Raw genomic sequence first — 25,992 nt, 5'->3', positions numbered from 1 at the left:
TGAGCACAAATATGAGGAATCCATAAGGACCTTCGTTTTCAGCATAAAAATTATTTTCATTTTTCCACTGATATTTGTTTTGTTATAACATTGAAATTCCCATGAAAAATAAAATAAAAACTGAAAATGAAGATCCTTAGGTATCCGCAATAATGTGAGCTAAATAAAAATAACATTTTCCAGTTTTACATTACATTTATCACACAAATACAGTCAGGCAGCATCACAGCTTTTAAATTATATGCGGTTCACTATATTAAATATGCATTAGTGCTTGGGGAACGCCTTGTTAGTATTTTAGAACAGGATGCTGGGTCTATCAAGCCCAGCATCCTGTTTCCAACAGAGGCCAAAGCAGGCCACAAGAACCTGTCAAGTACCCAAACACCAAGAAGATCCCATCTTACTGATGTCAGTAATAGCAGAGGCCATTCCCTAAGTCAACTTGATAAATAGCAGTTTATGGATTTCTCCTCCAAGAACTTATCCAAACCTTTTTTAAACCCAGCTACACTAACTGCACTAACCACATCCTCTGGCAACAGATTCCAGAGCTTAATTGTATATTGAGTGAAAAAGAATTTTCTCCGATTAGTCTTAAATATGCTACTTGCTAACTTCATGGAGTGCCCCCTAGTCCGATTCACATCTACTCATTCAAGACCTCTCATGATCTTAAAGACCTCTATCATATCCCCCCTTAGCCGTTTCTTCTCCAAGCTAAACAGCCCTAACCTCTTCAGCCTTTCCTCATAGGGGAGCTGTTCCATCCCCTTTATCATTTTGGTTGCCCTTCTCTGTACCTGATTTGACAACATTTTGCTGGTGTTTGGTACCTCATAGAGCAAGCAGATACCACAAGAATATCTCTCTCAATTACACTTTGGTACCTTGAGAATTAAGTATGCTTTGGTATTATATGCTGTACTTCAATGCACCTATATTTTCAACAGTGCTTTGGCATCCCATAGTATTTTTTTTGGCGCCTAATAGTGAGTGTACCAGTGCCTCAAAAGGATATATGTGCCTTCATGGTTTGAAAGCATTTAGTAATGAAATAATCAATAACGTTTTCTTATGCTTCAGGTGCTTCTGCATGTTAACACTTTGCCAGTTCCGAGTTCCTTGATAGCCTTGAATTTCTCATGTCCTTGCACCTTTAGAATCCTTGCTTTCTTTGAGGCATCTACTAAGAGATTCTGTACCCAACATCTGGAGGGTGCCCTTATTCAGTCCCTGAATGTGATCCGCTTTGAAGTGCCTCAAAAAGCAGAATATAAAATAAAATTAATTAATTAATTATCTCTGCGCATTAGCGACTTGAAAATGTTTCAGTGTTTTCAGTATTAGGGAGCTACATAGATACTTAAGATTTTGAAATAGACAAGTAGGATAACTTTCAAACAAGGGCATGCAGCCCCATATACGCATGTATATGGGCTCGCATGCACGTGTGTTCATTTTATAATCTGCACACACATATATATACAAAATATAAAATAAACATATATTACTTATGAAATAAAATGTGAACACTAGCGACACTCATATATGCACATATAATTTTCTGTGACACGCAACGTCCATTTTTTCTGGGTCTGGCTCCTTCCACAATGTCTCCACCAGCATGGCAGTTTAATTCCACCAGAGACGTGTCACGACTGGCATCCCTGGTGGTGACAAATGAGCATCTACTACTCCCTATCAGAGGAGTTCACAGAAATGCCAGGACCATGAAGTAGGCTTGGAGAGTCCTGCAAAGGGGGGCAGTGATGTCACCGACCAAGATGGCAGCCTGAATTGGAGCTCCGGAGAGCCAAAAATAGCTATTAAGTGAATCGGCATCTATCACCCACCCCCCAGCCAAAGCGATTTGGAAAGCAGCCGTTTCCCTGATCAACAGCAGTCAAGGCAGCAAAAAGAAAAGGTACTGATCTCAGCCAATACTCCTATACCAAAGAAGCAGGAGATCGAGCTGGCCTAAAGGAATCAGGCGAGGCTGAGACGGCAGATCCTCCTGATACCGATGGGGAAAAATCCTCAGAAGAAGAGCTAAACTCATAGCCTCCGCTGCCCACGAGAGATGAATTTCGTCAGTGGTTTAGCGATATCCGGCGGGATCTTAAGGCCAATAAACGAGAAATGTTGGAGAAAATCGCAGAACTCAGAGAGCATGTGGCGGAGATGGCCGGAGAGTTGATGAATGCGACCTCCGGTTAGACACTCACTCCGAAAAAAATAGACAGACTACACTCACAATGTGAAAGACTGGAAAAAAACAGACACGGCTATCTTCCTCAAACTTGAAGACCTCAAAAACCGAAATCGAAAGTGCAACTTGCGCATCCGAGGTGTCCCCGAGACTGAGGCCTATAGAGATTGCCACACGGTAATCCAAAGCATATGCAATTTCTTTTTGCGCCAGACCCCTGAAGAGGATGCAGCAACAGAGGCAACGTCAATAGAAATCAAAAGAGCACACCAAATCCAGGGACCACAGCAGACTAATCAGTCACAAGACATTATTGTTTGCTTTCTGCGATATCCGGTAAAAGAGAAAATCTTAAATATAGCAAGAAAGCAACAAACCTGGGACTGGGGGGAGCATTCAATCGCAGTTTCCGCTGATCTCTCCCCCGTGACTCTCAAGTGCCGGTCTGAATATAAAGAAATCACCTTTGCGCTGCAACAAGCAAATGCCCGGTGGCTATTTCCTACGGAGCTGGCGATGACAATCGAAGGCGTGATGTCCAGAGTGGAGAGTCCTACAAAAAATGTAATTGGGCAGCCTCCTACTCAAGCAGAGGAATGTGGGTGGGGGTAGTGGTAGAGATTAGGGAGAAGGGATTGGGGGTGCTGGGGGTTTGGGGATGGGGTTGGTGATAAGGATGTGTCAGGGGCACTAGGGATGTAATAGAGGCTTGGGGATGGAGTTGGAGGCTAAGGGTGTGTTAGGAAGGTTATGCGGGCATTTTGGATGGGGGAGGGTGCAAGGGGGGACCAATGTGGCCTACTGGTAGGGCAAGAGGAAATAAGTTTCTAAGGATACTGTAACAGGTTTAGATTCTATAAAAGAATGTTCAATGTACGCATTGCCAAATTAATATACTGAAAGAGTGAAATCTTGGGTAAAGATAACAAGGGACAACTTTAACCAGTAGTCAAATATAGTAAAGGTCCAAAATATGAGAAAGAACTTCTTCAGGGACATTTAATAGATTTAATAGTGTCCCTATAGCAGAGCATACCATATTCCTTCTTCCAGAAGGGAGAGATTTGGTCCAGTCATACAATTCTAGTTACTCCCCAAAGCTGGTTGTCATCTGTAGCCCAAGAGTTATCCTTTTTAAATGATAATTCTGAAAGAGGTATTCCAAATGACTGGACTGGCCTGCTAGCTCCCTCATGAAAATGGGTACCTTGGCGGTTCATGGATTGTCCTGGTTCTGATCTACATTCTGGCCAGGTTGCAGGACAATCCATCTAGGTGCATTAAGGCACCAGGGACCGGCTTCAAGTAAGACCATTTTTCCATGGCCCGGCAGGGCGGGGTGGGGGGTGGGGGCTGGGGCAAGAGCGGGGCTTTGGTCATATGGGGCAGGGTTATGGAAGGGGTTGGATTTTAGTGCACACTCATCATTTAATAACAACATTTATAATGTGAATGTGACTCAACTCACCATAGGTTCTCACATGCATGACACACTGACCCATGATCGTCACGGAGCTAGATATAAAAGTACAGTTTGCATGCACAGGAACCCCCCTGACCCACAATAATGGATGCAAAGCAGAATTATGACATTCCCCATACAACTCACCCTACAAAAAAGATATTCTGGTTCTGGTGTCATCTCAGTAACAGCAACTCAAACTCCTTCTACTTCCAGGCTCAATAGCCCTACTTATGAAAAGACAGCAGTTTACCACCAATGCATGTCCTCTTGAGAAAACACAACAAATAAGACTGATACAAATGCTTGCATGCTAGTAAAATATCTCATCTCGGTAACAGACACAGAACCGACCTAACATACTCCCAGGATCTGTAGTAATGCACATAAACTAATCAGCACACAGTTACACCTGTATTATAGAATACACACAAACAGGAGCAACCCTATCTATGAAAAGGCAACATTACAAATATTAAATCAGGTCCTAAAAACCAATACACCTCTTATTAGGAACTAGCAAGCAGCTATACATCCTCACACAGAAATAATTGTAAAACTATACTAATAAGCAGAATAAATGTTTCAAAACAGCTATGAACAGAATAACATCCAACAATTAAAAACTCATAAAAACTATTAAACATTCTCCAAACACCAATAAAATATTTAAAAAAAGCAGACATCACATAATTAAAATGGCAGTCAATCAAGAAAAATAAAACTTAGAAAGCCACCTTTACTTACCCCCTCCAGCAGCTCTCCTACTCCCCCTTCCATGCAGGCCATGGCACACACCAGAAGCAGCAGTAGAAGCTAAACTCTGTACTCATGGTCCTCTTCCTTAGTGCCCATGTCTTTCACACACACACACACACCATACCAGTCATACCCCCATGACCAGTTTCTGTCTCTCACACACCAATCATCTCCCAGTCTTTGACACACACACACCAGTCACCTTCCTAAACAGTTTCTCTCATGCCATACACCACACACAGGCTTCCCACTCCCGTGTTCTACTTACATATATGGGCTTCTCACTCTCATAATCACTTTCTCTGTCTCTCTCTCTCTCACACACACACACACACACACACACACACAAAGGCTTCCCACTCCCATGTTCTCTTTCAGATATACAGGCTTCTCACTCCCGTGCTGTGTCTCACACACACCCAGGTTTCTCACTCCCATGCTCACTCTTCACATGCTTCTCATTCCCATAATCACTTTCTCTCTGTTACACACACACACACCAGTCTCTCTCATTTCCATGCCCACTCTCCACGTGCACAGGCTTCTCATTCCCTGAATCACAATTTTTCTCTCACATTCACACACACCAGTCTCTTTCTCTCACACACCCCATCACCATACCAACCAGTCTCTCTCTCTCATGCATGCACACACACACACACACACAGGCTTCTCACTCCCATGCTTTTTTTCACACACACACACACACACCCCCCAACCACCACCACAACACCAGGCTTCTTACGCCCGTGCTTTCTCACATACCCAGATTTCTCATTTCCATGCTTTTTCTCTCTCTCTCACATACACATCAGTCATCTCCCTGAGCAATCACTTTCATTGTCTTTCACATATACACACACACATCAGCTCTCTGACCAGTTTCACTCAATTACACACAGGCAGGCAGGCAGGCTGGCTGCTTCACTCTCTTTCTCTCCCTCACTTCCTCTCCCCCCCCCCCCCCCCCCCGAGCACAAATGGTAGCTGCAGCAGCCTCCTCCTCCAGCCCCCAAAGGCCAAGCAAGAAAAATCCCATCGGCCGTGGGAGGCTCATGCTGCTGTCTCCTTTCCCGATTATCGTCTGCTTTGATTGCTTGGGGGCCGCTGCTGCTGCCGCTGCTGCTACTTTTCCACGCGGCACGGCCTTTCTCCTTCCCGTGCACCGCTCTGTGTATCACTTCCTGTTCTGGGTCACGGGGGGGGGGGGGGGGGGGGGCAGGCGCTGGAAGAAGAAAAGGACAGCCGCGTGTGCCACAGCTTCTTGCACCGCTGCCGTTCCCACTGGGCTTGAACGTGCTGTGAGGCTTACCGTGAGTGAGAAAAGAACAATTAAAAGACTACTCAGCATAAAAAAAAAAAGTGAAAAATCCAGCGAGACGCCGTTCAGATCCACAGTGCCTGCTTGAGCCTCTTCAAAGTAAGATTCGCGCCGACGCTCCGTGCCGCCCATCCACCCTCCCTGGGCTCTCCAGCCTCCAATCAGGAGACGAGTGCCGCGCCTTCATTGGCGCCGGGGAGGAGGGCCCACAGCCCTTTAAATTCGCGCACGATACTGTGGCGTCGCGCGCCAGGCGTCACGCTCACGAAGGAGCGCGACCTAAGAGGCCTGCCCCTTAGTGCGCCCCTTCGTGCGTCCCCTTCATACCTAATTAAAAGCAGTTACTTGACGGTTCTACCATCCTAAAGACACAGTACTCAGCCTTGATTTTATTCCACCTTCCGCTGATGCTGTCATCTCTTGCTACTACCATACCAACTGCAAGTTTATCTGTCTACTCTCCTCCCTCCCTCCCTCCTCCTCCTTCTCTCTCTGTCTAACACCCCCCCCCCCCCCCCCCCCCGCACTTCCTATGCACAACTTCATCATCCCCACATCAAACCCCATTCTAGGGTGCCCCCCATCCCTCCCTGTGTTGCTGTACCAGATAGTCATAGAAATCTGCTACCAATCATGACCACACCTATCACACAATTAATTGGTCTCACTACATTCACTATCCTCCTACTCAATACCCAATCCATATCCAAAAAAACTCCAATAATCAATGACATCCTCACAGATGACAAATCTGATTTGCTGGCTATCACAGAAACATGGCTAAAGGAATCAGACACAGCCATTATCAACCAACTACCCTGCCAGTCTTACGACATATTTTCTATTCCTAGACCAAAAAAAAAAAAAAGGAGGTGGCCTCTTACTAGCAGCCAAAAAATCCTTCAATTTCTCACACAAACCCATTCAGCCACCGTAGAAGCTAGAAATCAGCCTTTTTACCGCCACCAATCTACAACTTTGCCTTGTCTACGCTCCCCCAGGCCTCCTTGAAAAAAACCCCTCCATTATTATTGAATATATATCCAAAAACATAAACATTCACAATCCGGCAATCATCCTTGGTGACTTCAACATCCATGTTGATGCAACTCTAAACACCTCTTCCTGCAAGGACATCTTATCAGCCCTTGAAGCCCTAGGCTTCAAACAACTCATTACTAACCCCACACACAGAGCAGGCCACACCCTGGACCTCGTATTTACTAATTCTCTCGTCCAATCCAATTTACCCACTTGCACCCCTATCCCATGGTCGGATCACTTCCGCATCGACATTTCTTGCTCCATAAATTTCTCTCCCACCCCCTCGCAACCCAAAAAATTGATACAATTCAGACGCAACTGCAAGCACGAAGACCTTATAACAGCCCTCACACTACAGTTCAACCGACTCGACCTTACTGATGCACAAACTGCCCTAGAGTCATGGACTCTCCTTACCACAATGTAGCTGATGAGCTCTGCCCTATACAATCACGCCTGATTGACCCTTCTAAAAACAAAAAGCAACCCTGTTATACCTCAGAGCTCAGAACCATGAAATGTAACCTCAGGAATCTTGAAAGAAAATGGCGTAAGAACCCCACCTCTCCATCACTCTCTACTTTCAAACACCACCTTTACATGTATAGAACTGCCATTGACAAAGCTAAAAGAGACTTCTACGCGCATAGAATCCACCATCTACAGTTTAATCCTCGAGCCCTCTTTGAATTAGTTAACAGCCTAACTAAATCCACTTCTACCCCCTCACTAGTCACTGAAGAACAAAAAAAATGTGAAGATCTAGCCTTATTCTTTAACACAAAAATTAACAACATTATGTCTCGCTTCCACTCCAACCAAGCACCACCCACCTGCCTCTCTGACAGCACTGCTGCAAGGCTCCCCGCTCTTAACACCATTTCCTCAGTCGAAACTGAATCCATTATTAGAAAAATGAGACCTTGCACACACCCCTCCGACACCATTCCTACTAAAACCCTCCTCTCTATCCCCAGCATCATCGCCAAGCCTATCTCCAACATCATTAATAGATCTATTACTCTTGGTACTGTTCCTAGTAATCTTAAACATGCCATTATCAAACCCATTTTAAAAAAACCAACCCTTGATCCTGCTGACCTTTCCAACTTCCGCCCCATTTCAAATTTACCATTTCTCGCTAAAGTCCTTGAAAAGGCAGTGAACCGGCAACTAACTGACTACCTAGATGAATACAACATCCTCTCTCAATCGCAATTCGGCTTTCGGAAACACCACAGCACTGAGACACTTCTAACTGCTCTGTCCGATCACATACTCAAAAGCCTTGACAAAGAAGTATCTCATATTCTGATCCTCCTGGATATATCCGCTGCTTTTGACACTGTCAATCATAAAATACTTGCTCACCGCCTCACAGACATTGGCATTTCAGGTCCAGCCCTGCAATGGTTCCAATCCTACTTACAAGACAGGCAATACAGTGTACAAATAGGCAACCACACATCCAAAACCTTCCCTTTACCACAAGGTGTACCACAAGGCTCCTCTCTGTCCTCCACTCTGTTTAACATCTACCTCCTCCCGCTCTGCAACCTACTATCCAATCTAGGCCTCCCGCACTTCATTTACGCTGATGATGTGCAAATTCTCATTCCTATAAATGACACACTACAAAAAGCCACTGAGACCTGGATATCCACTCTATCGCTCATTAACACACTATTGACAAACAACTTCCTAGCACTAAACACCGCCAAAACAGAGATACTACACATCACTCCTCCTGGCATTGCCCCTCCCTTGCACCTAGGCTACAACCCCCTCCCCCCCATGACTCCCAGCGAACAGGTACGCAGCCTGGGCGTCATCATTGACAACCATCTTGCCTTCAATAAATACATTAACAACACCCTCAAAGCATGTTATTTCAAACTGCATTCCCTCAAGAAAATCAAACCCTTACTACACCTCATTCTTTCCAAAATTGATTATTGCAACACACTGCTCCTAGGTCTACCCAAAAGCTCAATCCAACCACTTCAACTACTCCAAAATGCTGCTGCACGCATCCTCACCAACACACACAAAAACGATCACATCACCCCAGTGCTAAAACACCTTCACTGGCTACCTGTTGCAGAAAGAATAACATACAAAACCCTCACACTTAACCACAAAGCACTCCATAACCAAAACATGCACTGGTTCCCTGAGCACCTTACCTTTCACAGTTCAAACAGACCCATTAGGCTGCAACACAGAGCAACACTTCCCATCCCTTCCCCTAGGCAGTATAAACTCTGCTCCACCAGAGCCCGGGCACTATCTGTGGCAGGACTCGTCTTGTGGAACAAACTTCCCGCCTTCCTGCGTCAGGAACCCTGTCACAAGAAATTTATGCAGAACCTGAAAACTGCCCTCTTCACCAAAGCTTACTCATAAGTGCCTTTTCCCCCTCTTAATTCTATGTTCTCCTGCCTTATAATTTGAACACCAACTTATTTTTAATGCACTTGAATTCCTGTATTTCCTAATCCCTTTTTCTTTACTCACTGTTTTGATCCCTTCCTTCCCTCCCTGACTCCCGCTGATCAGCCCCTCTCTTCTCTGCCTCTTTTGGTCCCCCTTTTATTGATTGTTTATAGTTCTCTGTAAAACAAAGTTCCTATTATTGATTGTTATCTGTAAAGCTCCCAGCCCCTCTCTTCTCTACCTCTTTTGTTCCCCCTCTTATTGACTGTTTATAGTTCCCCCTTTTTTTGACTCTTTATAGTAATCTGTAAAACAAAGTTCCTATTATTGATTGTTCTCTGTAAAGCTAGTTTTCCTATTAATGATTGTTCATTGTTCTCTGTAAAGCTTGTTAGCTGCATTCTGTTTACTGTGAACCGATGAGATGTTCCCAACGTTCGTCGGTATATAAAAGATTATAAATAAATAAATAAATAAATAAATAAAAGAAGCAGAATTTTAAATATTTTGAGCAGAATTTCCCTAGAAATTCACTGTAAGAGTGTCCCTTCCACTCGCTCTCCCTACTCCCCTGGCCACTTTGCCCTCTCAGGCCCAAACCCCTCCACCTGCCAGTATCTCTCCCCTCCACCTCTAAGCTCACCCCCTTCCACTCTATTGCCAGTACCAGAGTTTGACCCTGTTCTCAGTATTGCCCCTCACACAGGCTCCCTCTGTCCCTCCCTCTCTCTCTCGCACACACACATATTCCCTTTTTCATATACAAGAGCTCCCAATCTCTCACACACATACACACTCCTTCACAATCTCCTCATATAGGCTCTATTAATTTCATTTTTTTCTTTTCTCCATCTCTGCTCTGCTTTCCTAAGAGACTGCTTTACTAATCTGATCGCATATTTAAAATGAAAATGAATTCTAAAAAGTATGTTTTGGTTAACTGGAATTCACAGCCAGATTATGCAGTCAAGGCTAGCAATTTAGCTGAGGTTAAAAAAAGGATAAAGTTCCTAAAAGATAGAAACTTTAACCATTATTTAGTCAGCAAGCCTTAAATGTTTCCACTTCATGCTTCTGGGAGTGAGCAACATGAAATGAGCCTTCCTATTTGGTATCTAAAGGGTACTTCTAAGTGACTTCAACTGGCCACTGACAAGAGACAAGATGCTGAGCTCAACAGACCATTAATCTGAACCAGCTTGGCACTTATGATCTTATGCACTGACGGGCGGATTTTAAATGCCCTGCGCGCGTAAATCCGGCCGGATTTACGCACGCAGGGCCCTCCCGCGCCGGCGCGCCTATTTTGCAGAGCCCCGTTGGCACTCGTTGATTTACGTCTGCTTTTGGCTTTTGTGAAATAAAGGTGGGGGGGGGGTTTTGATAGGGCCGGGGAGGTGAAAATAAAGTTCCTTCCGAGGCCGCTCCGATTTCGGAGCGACCTCGGAGGGAACTGAGGCAGGCTGCGCCGCTCGGCGCGCACAGGCTGCCCAAAATCGGCAGCCTTGCGCGCGCCGATCCCAGATTTTATAAGATACGCGCGGCTACAGGCGTATCTTATAAAATCCAGCATACTTTTGTTTGCGCCTGGTACGCGAACAAAAGTACGCGATCGCGCAATTTTTTAAAATCTACCCCTGAATTTTTATGTGCCTCAAACCATCTTCAGCTCATCAATGCCTTTATGGGGCTCTAGTTCTAGAAATGACTTTTTCCTCAAAAATATATGCATTGGACTCATTTATCTACACATTTAAGCTTTGAGAGTATCTTAATAATCCTTCAAAGAGAATTTCTGTAATTCTTATTGCAAATTATAAACATTAATTATGGTACTTACAAGTATAAAGTTTGGGGTCCAATAACTGAGCCTAGAAATGCAGATACTACTCCAGATCCAGATCCCACTTCAAGAGAGATCTCAATTCTACAACAGAATAAAGTGAAGTTTTCAGTAAAAACAATTTTTATAAATCAACATCAGTATCCACAGCACATGTAAAAAGAAGCAAGAGTTTGCTATTTCTATTCAGGGAGCAAGTAGCAGGAAATAGGTCTACTTTGTAGGATCTGCCAGATACTTGCAACCCAGACTAGCCACTGTCAGAGACAAGATGCTAGGTTTGATGAACCTTGATCTGACCTAGCATAGCATTTCTTATGCTCTTATGCCATTAGAGTTATATCAGATGTGAATGAGATTTAAAAATCCCCCAACTACTTATGAAGCAAAACCCGGACACAGAAGGTTGTAGAACTCTACCAGTTCTTACAATCTAATTGAAGACAAAAGCAGTAGATTACATACATAAAAAAAAGTTTTAAAAGGATGTATCTTCAACGACTCAGGAAACTTTTGCGTAGGTAAAAACAAAGCTTACATGCACATGTTGGCAATATCCAAGTAAGTGAATTTTCAGCTGCCTAAAAGTATGTGTGTACTTTCATAATGCATATATATTTAGCAACATTAAAAATAGGCTTTCTACATTGGTGAACGTATATGGGCCATACGTGGGGCAGATGGCCTTTTATAGATCCTTTACAGATAAGCTACTTGCTTTTGGGTTTCAGCAGTTGTGCATGGGAGGGGACTGGAACTTGTGTCTAGACCCCTCCATGGATAAATCTACCCAGCCCCACACTGCAATTATTTTGTCAGTGCATACTAAAGACCTATTCAATACTTTTCACCTGGTAAATATCTAGAGGCGTTACCATCCCGGCGACCGCAACTACACCTACTTTTCAACACGTCGTAACATATATAGTCATACTGATTATTTTTTGTGCTCCCCCACTTTGGTTCCCTTAACCTCAGAGAGTGCAATATTATCAAGTACAATCTCGGACCATCATCCTATTCAGTTAAAGTTGGTTTTCTCGCCTGTCCTTCGTTCTTTTTCCTGGAGGCTGAATACTTCACTGTTGGGAAGTGTTCAGTTTCAGAATATGGTCTGAGAGGCGATAAAACCCACTACTAATTATGATCCTGTTTTGCATTGGGAAGCTCTTAAGGCTTATCTCCGGGGTCGTAATAAGCTATGCCAACTATTTAAGTAAAGAAAGGAAGAAACAATTTGATCTTTTATTGACAAAGATTAAAAGCTTAGAACAATCACACAAGCAGGCCTGCTCTCCTCGAATACTTAAGGCCTTGGAGGCAGCTCGTAGAGAGCTCCAGTCGTTGAAGGTATACAAGATTGGCAAAGCTCTCAAATACACAAAACTTAAATTTTATAAATACGGCGACAAGTCAGGCACATTTTAACTTGGGCAGTTAAGAAGGCTGGCAAAGCTTATATTCCCAAGGTGTGGAAGCCTAATGGTTCTCAGGCCACTAGTTACAAAGAGGTGGAGGAATCGTTTGCAGAATTCTTTGCTGAGTTATATAAAGATCCTGTTCAAGCCTCCCCAGATGATATTAAAACTTTTTTGGCCAGACTTAATATGCCTAAGCTTCTGCCAGATCAGATCGACCGGTTAGCCGCACCCATTACATTGCTGGAAATACAGCAGGCAGTTGGATAAATATGGCTCTATTACAAACCCTCGCTTGATAATTCAATAGAACTCACATTTGGGCTCAAATTTGGGACCACAATCTTGGAAGAGCATATGGATCTCCACCCATCATATAACTATTTGTGCACGCAGCACAGAACTCATGATTAGACTGCTCCACAGAACATACCGAACTCCAGTATATTATTCGCGATTTTGTCCAGGTTTGAGTTCTGTGTGCTGGTGTGGATGTGGACAAGAGGGCACATATAAACATATGTGTTTGTCCTGCCCATTTGTAAAGCCATTTTGGTCACAGGCGACCCAAGAAATAGCCGACATTGTGAATCTTCCCATTCATATCTCACCGCTGCTGGGTTTACTAGGTAGGTGGACGGGGTCACTTATTCCTCAGAAATTTCATAAGCTAGTGGGTCAACTGCTACTTCTAGCTCGTTCCACTATAGCCACATTCTGGAAATTTCATCCCACAATAGGGCACTAGAAGGTGCAAGTATGGGATGTAGCTGATTCAGAAAAGCTCAGATTTGATATGATAGGGAAATAGTTTAAGTACCAGCAGATATGGGGGATATATTCTCAATATTATGGTCACATGGCATCCTCTGTTTAGCTCACTGACTCTAATACCCTTGAGATGCAAGATGTATAAACATGTTATTGTCATTACATAACAGCTGTGCCTGTTTGTTAGTTTTTTGGGGGGATGTTATGGGATTACCGTATGTTGTATCCCATTAAAACATGTAAAAAACAATCTTATAAATAAAGAGTTATAAAAAAAAAATAGGCTTTCTAGATAGCATGTTTAGAATCTGTGTGCACACATCAAGGAGTGAATTTTCAAAGGCATATACATGCATAAAATGGAGAAATTACTTACCTGATAATTTCGTTTTCCTTAGTGTAGACAGATGGACTCAGGACCAATGGTTATAGTGTACTCCCAATAGCAGTTGGAGACAGATCAAATTTCAATCTGACGTCAGCCCTAGTACATATACCCCTGCAGGAAGTGCAGCTCTTCAGTATTCTCCTTGAAAAGCATTGTGGATATATGTATGACTGAATAATTTGAATAACTTGATTAACTTTAGAACTTGGTTAACTTAATTAATTTGAACCGGTTGAATTGGTTATAGCTGAAGACTGCTAGTGCCCTCAACCGAGAAACGTCGATACTCGGTAAGATGGGTGTCCTAGCTGAAGGAAAGCATGGCTTACCCGTGAATCACTCGCTCTCGGGGATGTCACCCGAGAATTCCATGAGTAACGGCAGCCGAGGGTGGGATGCTGAGTCCATCTGTCTACACTAAGGAAAACGAAATTATCAGGTAAGTAATTTCTCCATTTCCTAGCGTGTAGCAGATGGACTCAGGACCAATGGGATGTATAAAAGCTACTCCCAAACCGGGTGGGAGGCTGCCCGTGACCCACTTAGTACTGCCCTTGCAAATGCTGTGTCCTCCCGAGCCTGAACATCCAGGTGGTAAAACCTGGAGAAGGTGTGGATGGAGGACCATGTCGCCACCCTGCAAATCTCGGCGGGTGACAGCATCTTGGTTTCCACCCAGGACACTGCCTGGGCTCTAGTAGAATGAGCCTTGACTTGTAAAGGCGGTGGCTTGCCTGCTTCTACGTAGGCCACCTTGATGACTTCTTTGATCCAGCGGGCTATGGTTGCTCGCGAGGCCGCTTCACCTTACTTCTTCCCGCTGTGAAGGACGAATAGACGGTCCGTCTTTCGTACGGATTCCGACCTTTCCAGGTATTGGACTAGGAGTCTGCAGACATTGAGATGGTGTAGACTTCGAGCCCGAATTCTTATGCTCATCCGGCGATGGTAGTGAGATGGTTTGGTTGAGATGGAAGTGAGACACCACTTTGGGGAGGAACGACGGAACTGTGTGTAACTGGATGGTTCCCGGGGTGAGTCTGAGGAACGGCTCCCAGCAGGACAGTGCTTGTAGCTCGGATATACGACGGGCCGTACAGACTGCCAGCAGGAAGGCTGTCTTCAATGTTAATAGTCGGAGAGACAGGCTGCGGAGAGGTCTGAAGGAGGTTCATGCTAGGAAATCTAGGACCAGGTTGAGGTTCCAAAGAGGCACCGGCTACTTTAGGGGTAGTCGGATCTGCTTGACTCCTTTCAGAAAGCGGGAGGCATCTTTGTGAGAGGCTATGCTCCCGCTCTCGCCCTTGGTTCCATAGCATGACAATGCGGCCACCTGTACCTTGATGGAGTTGAGAGACAATCCCTTCTGTAGGCTGTTCTGCAGGAATTCCAAAATCGCAGGAATTTTGACTGAGCGTGGTATGATGTTGCGGTCCTCGCACCAGGCTTCGAATACTCTCCAAATCCTTATGTATGTTAGAGATGTGGAGAACTTGTGTGCTCTGAGTAGGGTGTCAATTACTGCCCCTGAGTATCCGCTCTTCCTCAGGCGAGTCCTCTCAATGACCAGACCGTAAGAGGGAATCGAGCTGGATCCTCGTGGAGGATCGGTCCCTGTTGGAGCAGGTCTGTGTGTGGAGGTAGCAGGAGGGGGCTCCCTGTCAGCATTCTTCGCATGTCTGCGTACCATGGTCTTCTTGGCCAGTCCGGGGCCACTAGAAGTACTGGTCCCCTGTGGTGTTCTATCTTGTGGATGATTGCGCCCAATAGGGGGGAAGGCGTATAACAGAGTCTCCTGTGGCCAGGTCTGTACCAGGGTATTGATTCCCTGGGACTAGGGTTCCCGCCTGTGGCTGAAGAAACTGGGCACTTGGGCGTTGGACCGGTTTGCCAGGAGGTCCATGGTTGGTGTTCCCCAACGGGTTACTATCAATTGGAATTCTGTGGTCAACAGCCTCCATTCTCCTGGGTCTAGACTTTCTCTGCTGAGGTAATCCGCAGCGACGTTGTCTTTCCCGGCAATGTGGACGGCCAAGATCTCTTGAAGATTCACTTCCGCCCATGACATTAGGAGGTCTATTTCCAGAGACACCTGTTGACTTCTGGTTCCTCCCTGACGGTTGATGTAGGCCACTGATGTAGCGTTGTCCGACATTACTCTGACCGCTTTGTCTCGGAGTCTGTGACCGAACCGTAGGCAGGCTAGTCCCACTGCCCAGGCCTCTGGGCAGTGGGACTAGCCTGCCCAGAGGCCTGTTCCATCCCGACTCTTCTTTGTTCCATTGCCCTTGGCGGTTAGCTCCTGGCAGTGTGCTGGCATCCGTGGAGAGCAGGATCCAGGTTGGAGAGGATAGTCTCGTTCCCTGGCTCAGATGGCCTTCTTGTAGCCACCATCGTAGTTGGGCCCGAACTCTGTCCAGGAGCTGCAGACGTACGGTGTAGTTCTGGGACAGTGGATTCCATCGTAATAGTAGTGAGCGTTGTAGGGGTCTCATGTGAGCTCATGCCCATGGCACTACTTCCAGAGTGGATGCCATGAGGCCAAGGGCTTGTAGGTAGTCCCATGCTGTGGGGCGAAGTTCACTCAACAGGGTTCGTAACTGGGTCATCAGTTTTGATCTCCTTGTCGGTATCAGGATGACCTTGTCTTGTTTGGTTTCGAACCGGACTCCCAAGTATTCTAGAGATTGGGAGGGCTGCAGGCAGCTCTTGTTTGTGTTGACCACCCACCCGAGGCTCTCCAGTATAGTTCTGACTCTGTTGGTTGCCTGGTGGCTTTCCTCTGGGGATTTCACCCTGATCAGCCCATCGTCTAGATAAGGGTGCACGTGGATTCCTACCTTCTTCAGTGTTGCTGCCACCACCACTATGATCTTGGTGAATGTCCGGGGCGCAGTGGCTAACCCGAATAGTAGTGCCCGGAACTGGTTGTGACAGTCCAGGATCGAGAAGCTCCATGTGTCCCCGGCACCGGGGAAGTGTACAGAAAAGCTCCGTGTGTCGGAAACGGCTGCTCCTGGCGGCTCCTGGCACCAGGAGCAGCCGTTTCCGACACACGGAGCTTCTGTGAACAGTCCACATTCTATAAATACACACTGCCATTGCAGCACATTAATTTCAGTGTCCCACAAGTCGCTCTTGAAAAGCGTCCAGCCCTTGAAGAAGGAGCTAGTCTCCGAAACGTCTAGATGTCGGCTGAGCAAGACCGACTACAGCATGAAAGATAAGTGACATTAATGGCTTTAGTTGAATTAGTCATCAAAGAAACAATCTTGGAGTGGACACACTGGCACACTGGTATAAGGAGCTACCTGAGGTACCTAATGATTTAGAGGCCTTTCAATAGGCTCACAGACACGATAGCTGAATCAATCACAGCATCGTATGAAGGTACACTCAGATCTTCAAAAAGACATCTATATAACAAATCACAAACCTTAGACATAACAACCGCCCTTTGCATATGGTGAGACCCTCTCAGCTTCCCCAAGACTCACAAGCTCTCTGGGCCTCAATTCATATAGCAGGATGAAGGTAACCTCTCTTCACCCAAACTCCCTTGTTGCATTCTGTCTTAAGGAGGATTAGGTTAAAAGCCTAAACCGGGCTCCTTAAAAAAAAGTATGAGGGAGTTGTCAGCACACTCGGTCACACTATCCTTAAGAGAAGCATGGGAGCAACCTGCATAGCGCTGCAGATACTACTAGAAGAAGCTTGCTGCGCAGACTGGATGGACCATGTGGTCCTTTTCTGCTGTCATTATTTATTTATTTATTTATTTACGGGTTTTTTTATATACCGGGGCACGTAAGTAACATCACCTCAGTTTACATTCAAACATTAATTCAGCATAGAGCTTTACAATATAACATAATAACTGAAAGAATACAAATCCATGTAAAACTTTGTATAATGAAAATAAATATCAGAATATGAGTGTCTGTGGGACTAACAAGAACGCAAAGCAAAGGACTCAGTTTTAAGAATAGTAGGCTTTTTTGTATAACCAGGTTTTTAAGTTTTGTTTAAATTTTTTGTAGCAAAATTCTTGGCGTAATTCTGATGGCATAGTGTTCCATATTCTGGATCCAGCAATGATGAATGAACGTTCTTTTGTAGTGGAAAGATTAGTCAGGTTGGGTGCAGGGATCTTCAGTTTAGCTAAATGCTGGAATCTGGTTGGGCGGATTGATGTTTTGAATTGTAGGTGATCAGTGAACCAATTCATATCTCTGTTGTGGATGGCTTTATGAATCAGCGTCAAGGATTTATATATTATTCTGGATGCCATGGGTAGCCAGTGTAATGATTGAAGTGCTGGAGTGATGTGCTCATGGCGGCTTGTGTCAGTGATGATGCGAGCAGCTGCGTTTTGTAAAATTTGCAAGGGTTGAATTGTAGTTTTAGGAAGACCTAGTAGCAATGCATTGCAGTAATCAATCTTTGATAAAATAGTCGCCTGTAAAACAGTGCGAAAGTCGTATTGGTATAAAAGAGGTTTGATACGTTTTAGTGTATGTAGCTTATAGAAACCACTTTTAACTGTATCCGCGATGAATTTTTTAAACGTGAGATTGCTGTCAATGATGACGCCAAGGCTGCGTACTTGCTGAGTAATAGCAGACATGTCATGTGAAAGACCAGCATAGCTCGGGGATGCATTTTTTGGAGGTGAAACAATGATAAGCTCGGTTTTATTGGTATTAATAGCCAATTGATTGTCCATGAGAATTGTTTTAATTTCTAATAAGGCTGCATTCCAAGTGTTCAAGGCATTTGTGATAGTGCTGGTGATTGGTATGAGTATCTGAATATCATCCGCGTAGATGAAGTATTGAAGACGCAGTTTTGATAGTAGATGGCATAGTGGTGTAAGGTAAATATTAAATAATGTAGAGGAAAGAGAGGATCCTTGGGGTACTCCTTGAGAGAGATTTCTTGTCTTAGATTCACTTAGTCCACTTTTGACACTGTACGTTCTGTTGCTCAAGAATGACTGGAACCATAGTAGTGCTGAGCCAGAAATACCTATTCAGAGAGGCGGATTATGAGGGTATTGTGATTAACTGTATCGAAAGCTGCTGATATATCAAGTAGGGCGATGAGATATGATTTACCAGCGTCTAGAGCTTGTAGAAGCACTTCTGAAAGTGAAATCAGAAGCATTTCCGTGCTGTGGTACTTTCTGAACCCAAACTGGTAAGGGAAAAGTAGTTGATGTTCATCTAGGTAGTCAGTTGTTTGTTGATGACTTTTTCCATAATTTTTGAAAGGAAGGGTAGGTTTGAGACTGGGCGATAGTTTGCTGGATCAGATGAATCAAGGTTTGGTTTTTTTTATCATAGGAGTTATGAAAGCATGTTTAAGTACAGAAGGAACTATGCCTGTGGTGATTGATTTGTTGAGAATCTTTGCAATGGGTTTTGCTATTGTTGAACATATTAAGAGAAGAATCTTGGTGGGCATAATGTCTGTGGGGTGGAAAGCTGTTTCATTTTCTTTAGAATTGACTCAACTTCAATACCAGTAGTAATCTCAAAATTAATAAGCTTAGATTCGGATTTATTTTGCATGGCAGATGTAGCTTGGTTGGTGTGAGAAGCGTCGGTATTGGTAGGGGAATTGTTGATGTAGTTGGAGTTGAGGTTAATGTTTGCAGTTGGTGTAATATGAGACTTGAATCGCATTACTAATCGCATTACTAATCGCATTACTAATCATTACTAAGTTACTATGTATATGAGTTGTTGTTGCTCCTAATTCAATCAAAATTCCATTTCTATAGTCATGTACAATCGCAGACCAACTGTCAAGTGTAAGGTTTTTAACGCACAACAATGATTTTAAACTAATTAGTCAAATAGCCCAATCTTAATGCATCTCTCTCAAAAACAACAGAATTACAATTGTAACAGGTTACATACTAGTAAAAGTCCTGGAGCTCTAAGAAAATCTACTGTTTATTTGATTTATATTCTCCCTTTCAGGCACTTCAAAACAAATTACATTCAGCTACTGTTGATATTTCCTTGTCCCCAGATGGCTTATAATCTAAATGACCTCATTCACTAAGATGCGTTAGGCCATGTAGCACAAGGTAAAAGACCTAACACAGTGATAAAAAAGTATTTCAAATATCATGCGTCATTTAACTCCTGCCACTGCACATATTTAAATGAGCTGATTAACAGCTCATCCATACCTTAAACTATGCAAATCAAATAACATGGCTTGCCTGAAAAATTGCAATGGAAGTAGCCAATTTCTTCCAGGAGCATCAGGATGTTAGCACACATCCAGATGCTCCCAGGGCCCCCCAAGCACCAAGCCTGGTGGCTGCCATTCTTCAAAATGACATCAGATGATCCTTTGTCCCTGTCATGTAATAGGGGTGGTTGGTGCCATTTTGAAAAATGGCAGCCACTGGCTCAGATCTTAAGGGGCACTCCAGGCCCACACTGGACCACTACGGACTCATTTGTGAGTAAGAGGGAGGGAGTTGGGAGGGTGGGCTAAGGGTGGGGGTCCTAGCCTCTGGGAGATTAATTTGTTATATTGGAGGGGAAGGATTGGAGATTGGGGCCTGGCATTGACTTTAAACTTTTTTTTTTTAAATGTTGTACAATGACTGCCTCCAAAGGCAGCAGGGGTGGGTCAGGAGGATCTATGCAGACCCCCAGGGTTTGTTTGTTTTTTTAATTACTTTTGGGGGGTGGGGCTTACTCAGGGCCAAGCATCCCTTTAAGCCTCACAGTCCCCCAGGGCGGTCATCATGCGTTTTCTGGAGGCATTCACCACCACAGTATTTTTAGCTGCAATATTTTTCCTTGGGAAAAATACTACAGCTTAGTGAATGAGCCCCTAAGTTTGTATCTGAGGCAGAAGAGGGTGAAGTGACTTGCCCGAGGTCACAAGCAGCAGTGGTAGGATTTGCACTCTGGTTTCCCAGGTTCACTGCCCACTGCTCTAACCATTATGCTATACTCCTCTACACCATTGTGAAACTAAGATGCAACAGAGTGAATGGAGAAGAATTCTATTATATATAATACCTGCGTTTCTTTAGTTCATCTGCATCTTTTTCCAGCGCATCAATTAAAAGAAAAGTATCTTCAGCTGGGTCATAAACCTCAGTAAAACTTCCATGTCCAACATGTGAGTAAAGAGGAGTAGGGTACATTGTACCTATGTAAAGAAACAAAGGTTACTATATCCTGAATATAGAATAAATCAGACAAGAACCAAGTAGAATGAAGGTCAGCTGATGAACCAGAGGTAAGTGATCTACTCTACAAAGCAGAAGACATAAGTTAATTATCAAACTCAAGCTACTGATACTTGAGCTGGCTGGGGCTGAACAAGTTGTTGAAGAAAGACTCACAGACCTTAGGAAATGGCTTCCCAAAACTGTCCTAAGGACCCCATAACCAGTTGGGTTTTCAGGATATCCACAATGAATATGCATGAGATAAATTTCAATAGAGTCCCCATGATATGCAAATTTATCTCATGCATATTGACTGGGGTTATTCTAAAAACCCAACTGGCTGTGAAAAGGTTTGGGAAGTCCTGCTTAGGGGAAGGCATAAGCTAAGCATGGCTCTTACCCATTGGCCAGGATAAAGCAACACTGGAGATAACCATATATAGCAGAAGTGGCCAACTCCAGTCCTCAAGAGCCACAAACAGGCTTGGATTTCAAGATATCCATAATAAATATGCAAAGAGATCAATCTGCATACAATGGCAACAGAACTTGCACATTTATCTCATGCATATTCATTGTGGATATCCTGAAAACCAGATCTGTTTGTGGGTCAGTACCAGAGTTGGCCACCTCTGATAGACAGCAATTTTGCTTTAATGGGATCCAATACATGGAATGTGGGGACTCACTGTAGCGGACCTTTTGGCCAGTGCTCTTCCTGTAATGCTGAGCTTCCTGCAGGCCATTTCATGTTGTACATGGAGGTACAAGCTACAGTCCAAAACCATTCTAAACAGGGTAATTTCCAAAGGGACTTCTGCAGATAAAGAGGTGCTTTACTGCAGAAACAGTGCTTTAGAAAATTGTGTGACTGACGCATATACACATTGTATGTGCATACTTTTACCTCCATAGAGGAGAGGCATTCCAGGGTTGATATGGATGGGATCGGGATTTAGGCACATATTACTTGATTTTAGAAAGCATACAAATAATTTCTTACGGTAAAATTATAAGCAACAAATAGGTGTAATTGTGTATTATTTTGCCAGGGATAATTTTAAAGTGGACTTACGGGCATTAGTCTGCTTTGAAAATTGGTGCAACTTATGCACATACAGGCCAATGCAATATCGTGCGCTGCGGTCAGGGCATGGCTCAACACATGATTGGATGCACGTCCATAACCCCTGATGCAAAACGGGGTTTAGCGCATCCAAAACACACATCCAATCGAGCGCGTAGCTAATAGCCCTCATCACATGTAAAGTACATGTAGATGAGGCTATTAGTTGATCTCCGCAATGCAAAACATTTCCTGCAGGCCAATGTGCACTTGCAACATGGAAAATTTTACGTCAGCCCAGGTCTGCCACACTCAAGGGCTCATTGTAGAAAAACAAAATTCCTGCTTTCTGTGATCCCTCCTACTAGTATCATCATGATTCTAAGTAGGAGAGACCACAGAAAGAGGAATCATGTAAAAAAACAATTTGCTAAAAAAATGATAATTTCTGGGCATCCAATATACACTCACAATATACACAGTCCAGGCTGTGATTATTGTGGGTGTATAGTGTGCTGATAGTGGGTGAAAATGGACGCTTGTATTCAGCGTCCGCTTCCTAACCCACACCGACAGCCACCTTTCCTGGGTTCCCAATGCCGAGGCACTAGGGACGCACAATTTCCCCTAGCACTTACCTTTTACAAGGCAGCTAATTTTAATATTAAACCGGGCACCCAGTGGAGGTGGATTGGCACACATTAGGAGAGTTTACGGGCGCCGATATAGTATTGGCCTGTTAATGTATTTGCTGGCTAACTGATGCACAATATTACAAAATTACTCTAATAAAGTCTTCAAAAGCACAGTGATAATCCAGGAGGCGGCATGAAGTCTGTATGAAGACAGCACGAGCATGGAGAGAATTCTGAAAGTGAAACTTTTACTGCCAGTAAAGGGTGGCATGAAAGATTTAAAAGGCAGCAGTTTATACAACATTATAAGAGACTGAGGGGGATATGATAGAAGTCTACAAAATAATGAAAGGACTTGACAAAGTTAATGTAAATCGGTTATTTACTCTCTCAGATAATGAGGACCAGGGAGTACTCCATGAAGTTAGCAAGTAGCTCATTTAAAACAAATGGAAAAAAATTATTTTTCATTCAGTGCATAGTTAAGCTCTGGAATTCATTGCCAGAGGATGTGGTTACAGCAGTTAGTGTAACTGAGTTTAAAAAAGGTTTGGATAAGTTTCTAGAGGAAAAAGCCATAAACTGCTATTAATTAATAAGCAATAGTAGCTTGAGATTTAAATGTTTGGGTACCAGGTACTTGTGACTTGGATTGACCACGGTTGGAAACAGGATACTGGACTTGATGGACCTTTGGTCTGACCCAGTATGGCAATTCTTATGTTCTTAAGTTCTTATAAAATGACTGGAGAAAGAGGATACAACCAGAGTACATTTTTATTGCTTATGCGACAGACCTTTTTTGGAAACAAATGCCTGAGAGAACTTTTATTACTTAGGAATAAAAAGTTTGCGCTGGGTTTTAAAGCTACCAAAGACTGCCTAACACTTTTCCTGGGAGGCAATACTGCCAGTGATTTTAAATTGAAGCCCTTGCTAGTATACTATTCTGAAACATCTAAAGACCATAACAGGCCATGCAAAATCAAATACATCTGTCATCTGGAGCAGGGGTAAGCAAAGGTTTTGAGCCGCAGCCCCCTTTCCATTCATGCAATTGGTTGCCCCCCCAAGATGGGTTACTATAGAAAAATACATATATATATATATTTATATACACACACAATCAAGTGAAGTATATTCACCAGGCAGCCACACTGTCAACTAGTGTCTCAAAGTGTCCATTTTGTTTCTCTTCAAGTTGCTGAAAAGAGTAAATTGCTGGAGCCGGGTCAGCAAAGGAGGAAGAGCATGGTGGGGTTCAGCTGGGAACAGGGGTTCCAGTGAGCTGGAGTCAGGCTGGAGAGGGGTGGTCAGGGTCAAGCTGGGGGAGGGAGGGTTAAGTGTGCTCAGATCGAACTGGGCAGATGGGGGCACTGATTGTGCTGAGATCAAGCAGGGCTGGAACTGTGTGCAATGAGGTTGAGCTGGGGGCAGCAGAGGCTGCTACTATTAAGCTGGTGAGGGAGGTATACAGACTGACAGGGTTGGACTGGGAAGGTGGGCAAAGTGTGCTGGGGCTGGCCTGATGAGTGAGGGAAACGAGTGCTGGGGGGGGGGTCAAGCCATGGGCGGAATGGGAGAGAGTGCTAGGATGGACTGCGGAGAAGTGTCAGACAGCATTGAGGATTGGACCAAGTGGTTTCTGCTCAGGCAGGGGTTTCTACAAGTACTGAGGGAAAAGCCCTGAATTTCAGATGAGCATTCTCTTCCTAGGCTGAGAATACTCTGCACCTTTATTTTCAACAGTATAAATATATGTTATTGTAAGACTGGATGTCATTTTTTATATAAAATCTCTTATTATAAGTGCATTATTTTTAATTATGTGGGGAGGCCAAGACTTGGGATGGAGCTAGAGTCAAGAGGGTGTTAAGGCTGTAAGGTCTGCCAAGGGTGCCTACTACCCTTGTACAGGTCCCGAGTTAGGATATGGAAGAGAGACGGACAATGAGTGTCTCACCCCTCTTTCCTTCATCTTCCTGGTTTGGCGTCCCAAGTGGAAGCTTGTCTTCCCTGCCCGTATTGAAAGCCCTGGTCAGCCTCTGCTGGAAAAAATTGAGACAGTAGGCAACTCTATATGAAAGGGATTGCTATTTTGAGGACTTTTGCTAGTTCTACTACCCTAAGACAGTGGTTCTCAACCTTTTTCCTATTGGGACATACCTGCAAATAAGACTTACAGGCATGACACACTGAACACTTGACCATCGTGGGGCTAAATGTAAACATATACTCTGCATACACAGGAACCTGCCCCTCGCCTCTCCCCCTCATCCCCAAACAATGGATGCAGAGCGGAACTAGGATATTTCAAATACACTCGTTATATAAAAAAGTCTGATTCTGGTGCTCAGTAAAAGAAATACAAACTCCCTTTCTACCAGACACATTGTAAAATACAAAATCTGAAAAAAAAAACCCACTCAAGCACATGTGTAGCAAACCTTCCATACCACTGCAACACTAATTCCAAGAACTCAAACTCAAAAATTCTTCCTATGAAAAGGCAGCAGTGCAGCACCAATGCATGTCCTATTGAGAACGAAAAGATACAACAAAGAAGATTGATACAAATCCCTACCTACTAGTAAAATAGGTCACCTCAGTCACACATACAGATCCAACCTTTACCAAATACAGAATAAAAGACCACAAATTACAAATGTGGAGACAAAAACTGGAATGGAAATCTCAACAAGCCACTCTGCATGCAGTGCAAAATTGGAAAGCTAGAAACATAAATACTATCCTCCTACACTAAGCAAAGTACAAAGATAGAAGAAATGCACATTCCCAAATCTGAAATATTATGGCTCTTGCACCCTGTCACTCACCTTCCATGCCTCCATCATCCTTCACTTTGCCCAATTATTCCCTTTCAATCATCCATTCACACTCATATCCTTGCCCCAGCATTCCTGACTTCCCACGTCCTCTTCCCTGTGCTCCCTCTCTCCCCTGCTTGACTCTCCATACCCCTCGACCCCCTGTTTCCCACCCCTTCCTGCTCAGCAGCCCCCATGTTCCCTCTCCTTTCCACCTTCATCTTCTCAGCATCTGCAACCTTTCCCCCACCCTCCATAGGGTGAAGAGATCAGCAGCAGCATCATTCCCAGACTCGGTAGGGGAAGATACATTTTGCATCCCATCAGACCCAGAACAGCAGGAGCTGGCAAAATCTCACTCTGATCCGGGTGAAGAAGGAAACAGCCACCCACTGGGCCAGAAAAAGAGAAGGCAGTGAGAGAAGGCTCCCATCAGGCCCAATGTAAGAGAAGTCAACCAACTCCCACCCGGGCTGATAAGGAGGCAGTCATCTGCGACACACCAGTGTGTCCCAACACACCTGTCTAGAACCACTGCCCTAAGAGATTTCGCAGGGCGATACTTCACATCTTTTAGCAGGCTGGACTTCTGATACTAAACG

At 44.1% G+C, this 25,992-nt stretch overlaps 1 protein-coding gene across 2 annotated transcripts in view; it reads right to left on the bottom strand.

Annotated features, from left to right (window-relative positions):
• N6AMT1 (N-6 adenine-specific DNA methyltransferase 1) overlaps positions 1–25,992 on the bottom strand; it is an 82,348-nt gene that overhangs the window by 55,578 nt on the left and 778 nt on the right. For both annotated transcript variants that reach the window (XM_029616053.1, XM_029616054.1), the window contains exons 2-3: positions 20,707–20,839; positions 11,075–11,161 (exon numbers count right to left, since the gene is read on the bottom strand). In XM_029616053.1, coding sequence (XP_029471913.1) covers positions 11,075–11,161; positions 20,707–20,834 — 215 coding nt within the window. In that variant the 5' untranslated portion in view covers positions 20,835–20,839. The remainder of the gene's footprint in view (positions 1–11,074; positions 11,162–20,706; positions 20,840–25,992) is intronic.

Source organism: Rhinatrema bivittatum, chromosome 9 (assembly GCF_901001135.1).
Source record: "Rhinatrema bivittatum chromosome 9, aRhiBiv1.1, whole genome shotgun sequence".
NCBI classification, from domain to species: Eukaryota; Metazoa; Chordata; class Amphibia; order Gymnophiona; family Rhinatrematidae; genus Rhinatrema; species Rhinatrema bivittatum.
This window is presented reverse-complemented; position numbering and strand designations above follow the sequence as displayed.